Source organism: Mycena indigotica (genome assembly GCF_014461135.1).
Source record: "Mycena indigotica strain 171206Taipei chromosome Unknown Mind.scaff0005, whole genome shotgun sequence".
NCBI classification, from domain to species: domain Eukaryota; kingdom Fungi; phylum Basidiomycota; class Agaricomycetes; order Agaricales; family Mycenaceae; genus Mycena; species Mycena indigotica.
The window spans coordinates 1975387-1982016 of NW_023503004.1; the positions used below are offsets into that span (position 1 = coordinate 1975387).

At 48.4% G+C, this 6630-nt stretch overlaps 1 protein-coding gene across 1 annotated transcript; it reads right to left on the reverse strand.

Annotated features, from left to right (window-relative positions):
• Nucleotides 1-5248: 5248 nt before the first annotated feature.
• MIND_00580100 (HMG box domain-containing protein) lies at nucleotides 5249-6630 on the reverse strand (the record flags this gene model as incomplete). The annotated part of the gene is made up of 2 exons (XM_037362561.1): nucleotides 5249-6456; nucleotides 6504-6630. The coding sequence occupies 2 exons, from the start codon at nucleotides 6628-6630 to the stop codon at nucleotides 5249-5251; spliced, it is 1335 nt and encodes a 444-aa protein (XP_037220482.1).

Here is a 6630-nt window from a genome sequence, read left to right on the forward strand (position 1 = left end):
GATCAGATACCCTGGCCTCTCCTCCTCCTCCTCACTCCCGTTCCTGGCCGCAGAGGGGACGATCGTACATCCCTTGCAGGCCAGGCGCTACTCCTAACCTCCTAGCACTCCTCCCCAGTCCCCTTGTGTCGAGTTGGGCTCGGTGACGGCTCGACACGTCGTTCTCGGTCACGTGCTTCCCACGTGTGCGTTCCTCCTACTGGGGCGTATGTTCCCCGTCATCACGTGCTGCGTGCTACAGGCCCGCGATGGCCCGACACCAGCGCCGGAGCGGATGGGCCGGGTCTTATCCGTGACATAAACTATCTGAAAAGGAAATTCCTAATCGCCTGTAAAATTTCAGCACCTGTGCGGGCCAATACCTACCAGCTCTGTACATGCTGTTACAGAATGTGACACAAGGTCACAAGTGTGACATAGTTCCCAAAAAGGAAATTTCACAGTTTAACAGCAGGATGACTAGAGAATGTCACAGATCGTCACAAAATCAAAGTTGTACATTTTTACTATACAAACAACTTTTATTAAGTGACCTATAGTTGCAATAGCTAGGTTAAAACTGTCCAATCACTGGCCAATAGATAACTGATAGGCCTCTATCTCAATAGATACTTAAGCTGAACACATGAATCAAGTACTAGGTAGAAGGTTCTCAAAGGTATCATTGATCAATGAGATATTTCATCATCATGATTTGATATAATTACTATATTCATCATTCATTCATAAAAAATGGAATATCTCAAAATTAAAACATGTAAGGTGGCTGGATTGTAGGTGTAGATACCATAGACTGAGGCTCTAGTGTGTGACTTCCTAATCCACAGTGAATATGGGACTGAGAATACAATGTATTCCCTCATCAGTGGTATTCAACCTCTATCAACCCTGAAAGATAAGCATGGATCTTCAGCTAGCCTTGGAAGATAAAGCTGGGAGAGAGCTCATATAAAAGGTGTATCATGTCACCATATCTTAGCACATCAAGTCATACCATCTGTCACCATCACCTTAATCTATTAACCACCAAGTATGACTGAATACTGAGTTGAGGAGAATTTTGCTAATATCTTGGGCCCTTATTCATGGAATCCCATGTTCCAAGTTGATCCAGTTACGGAGGATATTCCACTATAATCCTACCGACCAGTGACCCCACAGAAAGTGTTGAGGTCACTGAATTCCTAGAGACCCTGGGTGCTATCTAACCCTAGTATAGAGATATGCTAGAGGGGCAGGGGCACCAGTTTCCGGGAGGTATACTATACCCCTACTATCATATATACTCAGATTCCCCAGATTCACCAAGGTTATACCATGGTGAACTCATCATTATTGGAATAGATAATATTGATAATGGTCCTGTACAAGATCCAGAATAGCTATGAGGTTGATTCAAGTGCTGGACAGGTTTATTTAAGGTTCTATACAATCCTAAGTTTAAGTCTTTTATCATACTTGAAATTAATTTCTGACCAGTTGTAATAGTGAAGACACTCTTTTTTACTTTATGGGCACCTACCCTCTCTTCAGCTACCTTTAGTAGCACACTCCAGAACCACAAGTGATTTTGGTATAGGGTCCTAGTAGACATTTAAATATGTTCATACACCCACCTCAAGGTCCAACACTCAGTTTATAGACCTCACAATTCCTGTAAACCAGTCTTTGCACTTTCCCAGTAGTTGAATGTCCACCACAATTCACCATCCAGGGCATAGACTCATGGATCAGAGTATGCGGGTATATGTATGTACCTCATTGACTGAACTTGATATATTTTGATCCATAATCAACTAACCGATCATGGCTATATTAGCAGCCATGTGTATAATGGACATTTACCAGAGATTTCATGGATAAAACAAGATGGGAGGTATTCCATCTCTTAGGGAGACCCTCTGTATGCTTCCTGCCCTCAATCCATTGGGTACCCCTCACTTCTGAGTGAGTTATTAGGAGATTGGAGTAATAAGATATACACCATATATAGAGGTGAATATGATGCCTAAAAATATAGGGGGTTCTCATAATTATGAAAAATATCCAGTAGACCAGAATACAACTTGGATTAAGCTTATCCATGAATTCCTCATCAAGATAGTATCAAGTGATCATTGTGCTTGATCACATTTAATAGAGGAAAACTACAGAAAAGTGGTATAACAGTATTGTCAGAGGATGAGGGTCCAGGTGCCTAGTTCATACCGAAGCCGGGGGACAGCCCCACGGCCAACTACTCAAGCACAGGGCTATCTGCACACAGGCCAGTCACGTGATCGGTCACAGCCGTCACATCACATACTCCCCTTACAAGTATAGTCTAAAAGTATAAGACCAGACCCACATCAGAACATGTCGACACTAGGTTATTACCTACCTACCAGTATAACAATCATCTGACTTTATGCAGAATCAGTGAAGATATTGCTGCATCAAGCTGTGTGATAAATAATGATGAGATAATCTATATGTATTGATAACACTGTATTGTCAAGAATATTAATCTTATCTTGCAGGTACACTTTATGTGCTTGAATCATCTTTGTCAGTTGTCTATTTAGTGAAATATCACTATATCAAATGTAGATTAGCAAATGATTAGCCATTACTGACACAATTATTCAGTCATGACTATAGATCACTTAACAAAAGTTCTTTGTATAGTTAAAATGCACAACTTTGATTTTGTGACAATCTCTGGTAATCCTGCTGTTGAACTGTAAAAATTTCCTTTTTTGAAACCATGTCACACTGGTAACATTTATGTCACATTATATAGCAGACTGTATGGAGCTGGTAGGTATTGGCCTGCTACTGGAATTTTACTAAAGATTAGAACTTTGTGTAAATTTCCTTTTCAGGTAGTCTATGATTGGATAGAACTGGACTTACCTACTTGGGTAAATGTCTGGAATTTACTGCAGCATATGTAGCAGCCGCTAACTTCAAAGTTACTCTATCATATACTATAGTATTTTCCTCGATTCGAATGGCATTTTACGTGTGACATCGCATACGAAAATTTGAATTCATATAATTGCCTAATTAGGCAACTCTTGGCGCTGGAGGCGCCCAGAAATGTCAAAAATTACCATTTTGGGATGTGATTTTGCTCAAATTCGTGTGACATGCGAAAAAAAATCGTATAATCGCAGCAGTGTGACGTGTGACATTCGAAATGAGTAAAATACTACAGTAGCTAGAAATTCTTGCAGTTTTCTTGCAGCATAAGTACTCTAGTTGCAGCTTAAGGCTTCTTGTCTTGTAGTAAATATTTATATTTGCAGCATAGGCATGACATTTGCAGCATAGACACTTAGGGTCGGTATCATCTTATGCTGTCAAATTATTGCAGTTATAGGAGATTTATTGTGAGCTTTACTGCAGCATAAGCATTTTCATATGTTCTCTTCTAATTAGGCTTAGCAGGTGACCTGGAAATCCTTCTTCTGCTGTAAGGGCAACCCTGGAGGCCTGAGGTCAAGGTCCTAGCAGGGGAGGATCCAAAGAGAAGAAACTCTAGGGGTCCGTCTGCTAGGTAGCGGAACTATATACTGCACTCTTGACATGCCAAATTCAATCGTTGCTCTGTGCAGTATGCCTGCGCCATGTCACAGGCCAGGTCCCAGGGGGATCACCAGGCAGGGGCAGTGATGCGCCTAATGGAGGCGGTGATGCGATCACCGGAGTCGAAACCGGAGTCGGCACCGGAGTCGGGGCGAGTCCGACGGGCCAAAAGAGGGGTTCCCTGACAGGCTTTCTGCTTTTTGCCAGCAAATGTGTGCTTCGAGGGCTGCGACATGGGGGTGAAAAAAGGGAGATGGATGCTGTGCACCACGGCAGAGGGTTATGGGACGAGGGTGTGAACAATTCCGAGTCAACGCATACGATGTATCAGGGCGGGATTGGCACCACTGATTCCACTGCTACTTTGCATGCTGCCGTGCTGCCGCAGTGAAGACCCGAGCGTGTAACTGTCACCATCGCAGTTCGATCCTGGATGTACTTAATTGTCGGTGTCGTTTGTTTTTTTAGCTCGGTATCATGGGCCCAAAGGGATGAGAGATGCTGGCTATGCACAGTGGAAAAACAAACTACAGCCTGAATAATGGTATATACGGTTACTTAACGTGAACGACTCGGGATCAAAACGACTCTTGTCAGAAGTCGCCGTGATCTCAATCTGCGATTCTATATAGCAGTCCGAGTGCCAGGCTCCAGCCCCGCGCACCCACAAACCCATCACTTGCACGCCACCCAAAGCGCTTTCAAACTGCCTTTTTGGGCGTTGTGAGCCTCATGGCGTCGAAGGGGCCCACAGAGATAGCTCCGAAGGGTGCCACTGATTGTGTGTCCCGATCGGCGTTTGCCCGTCGTTTGTCTTTGGGCCGGCCCTGGCTTTGGCAGATTCCGCGTCTATCTGCTGGTCACATTTCGCTGCCAGTGCCTTTCGGAGGAGACTTCGTGTCGAACCGGAACGGATACCGAAGCGCAAGCAGAGTAGCGAGGCGACAGGCTGAGTGCGCTCCCAAGCACGTAAGTAAGTAAGTATCTGCGACATTCAGCATTCGAGTAAGCAAGCATCCCGCGCTCAGTGGCAGCACGAAATCTAATCAGAAATTCTGACGCCTGACTGATACCCCAATCTCCGGTTCGGCCGACGGCCAGTGGACACATCCAAACGCGCCGTAATCCCTTCGGGAATATTCGCCTCCGGGCCCCCGCGCCGGCCGGCCGCGTCCATATGCGGTAACTGCCTTCCCAGACTGTGTCACGCGTGTCACCCGGGGCACCACGCGGTCCAGGAGCTTACTGGATTCTCGTTCTGGATTTCTGAGTGTGAGTTAGGCCCCGCGTGGGGCGCTGGGCAAGGGCACGCAAGGTACAGCAGCCACGCTATTCATACACGCTCCTCATACGGTTACAAGAGAGGGTAGCACAGTGCCACAAGCTCTAAGACGTAAGAGACTGGGGTGTGAACGAGGGAGTAGACGGTAGAGACAGAGGAGAGGAGATAAGTGTAGCGTATGGATATCGCAGGGGAGTACGATTAATTTCCGCTTCCGTAGTCCGTTTTCCGATTTTTTCCGATTTGTCGTTGCTGGCGATACGAATCGACGAGGGTTTATCCAAGAAGTGGGGTATCGAGCAAACGCTAAAGCCAGAGGGGCCCTTATGACGCCCTTGGCTGACGCGACCTGGTTCTGGATAATACCAGACCCGAGGGAGAGAGAGGGAGAGTCGACTATTGCCGGTGCTCGTCGACGAAAGCGACTGCCGGGTAGGAAAGGTCGAGCTGCGGGAGCGAAATCGTCGCGGGGGGAGCAAACTCGGGAGAACAGGCGTTGAAGTCGAGTAAGGACATGTCGAGCCCCAGCAAGTTGAGATCCAGCAGCTCGTCTGCGGCGAATTGGGCGGACAAGTCCTCGTAGGAGGTTGACGTAGAGAGCGGGCCAGATGACGCGCTCGATGTCGATGCGAACGACAGTGCTGGTGAGGCGGGCGCAGTGCCAGGCAGCGAGTCAATGTCGTAAGCGCTGAAGTCGAAGACATCGCTGGAGGGAGCAGGGGCGGGCCACTCGAAGGAAGACGAGTAATTGGGACTTGGGCAGTCAATAGGCGACGAGCAAGTAGACCATGTCGAAGGCCCGGGAGAAGCGACTTCGAAGTCGAATGGGCCAGGAGTGGACGAAACGCGCTGTCTCGTTGCCGCCTTGGCCGTTTTGCGCTCCTTCACCTGCTTGCGCCGATCTTCAGGCGTCTCGACAACGCTGAAGCGAATTTCCGGCCCCTGCTTGCCCCTTGTCGCGTCATACAGCTCAACGCCCTTCCCCAGACTCTCGCCATGGAAGCCAGCCACAAGCAAGTCCGCAATGTGGGCTGCACGGTCACGATCGGCAGGCGCCAAATCGCGGACCGGTTTGGCTACGAATCCGTCATCCTCCCCACTTCCATCATCTTCCACCTGGATTTTCGGCTTGCGCTGCTTCACAGGCGCGCTGACCGAGCGACGGTTGGGCCGGAAAGTGTAGTTGGGGAAGCGCTCAGCGTGTTCCTGCCGCTTCTCGCGCGCAATAGCGTGCCACATTGCCTTTTGCTCCTTTGGAAGCTGGGCCCAAGTCATACCCGCAATCGCAGACAAGGCAGAGTGGGAGGGTTCAAGCGTTGCAGGGACAGTGCGAGCGCGGACAAACGAGGAGCGGAAGAGGATGAAAGCGTTGGGCGGGCGAGGAATATGGGGATCGGTGCTCAGATTAGCGTTGGGAGTGGAAGGAGTGTACGCTGAACGGCGTTTATGCGAGCGACGAGGTGCAGTTGGGGACGGTGTTGGCTCGACCATGAAGAATGTCTGGCTGTAGGCCGGTTGGTCTGCAACAAACGTCGTTGGCGTCACGTTTGTCGCGAAAGTGATGCCCGGAGTGGTTGAAGGCTCCGTCCAAACCAGGTTGTTCCCTATGCTTTCTATTAGGACCAGCAGCAGAGGTCTAAACACTACGCACCATCGGCGGTTGTCCTGCGAGACCCTCGAGTGCGTTCAACAGGCATATGGGCTTCGAAAAACGGTGGGGGAGGTTTCGCGGTCGGAGGAGGAAAAGCCGAAGAGACGAGTCGGCGAATAGAAGACAT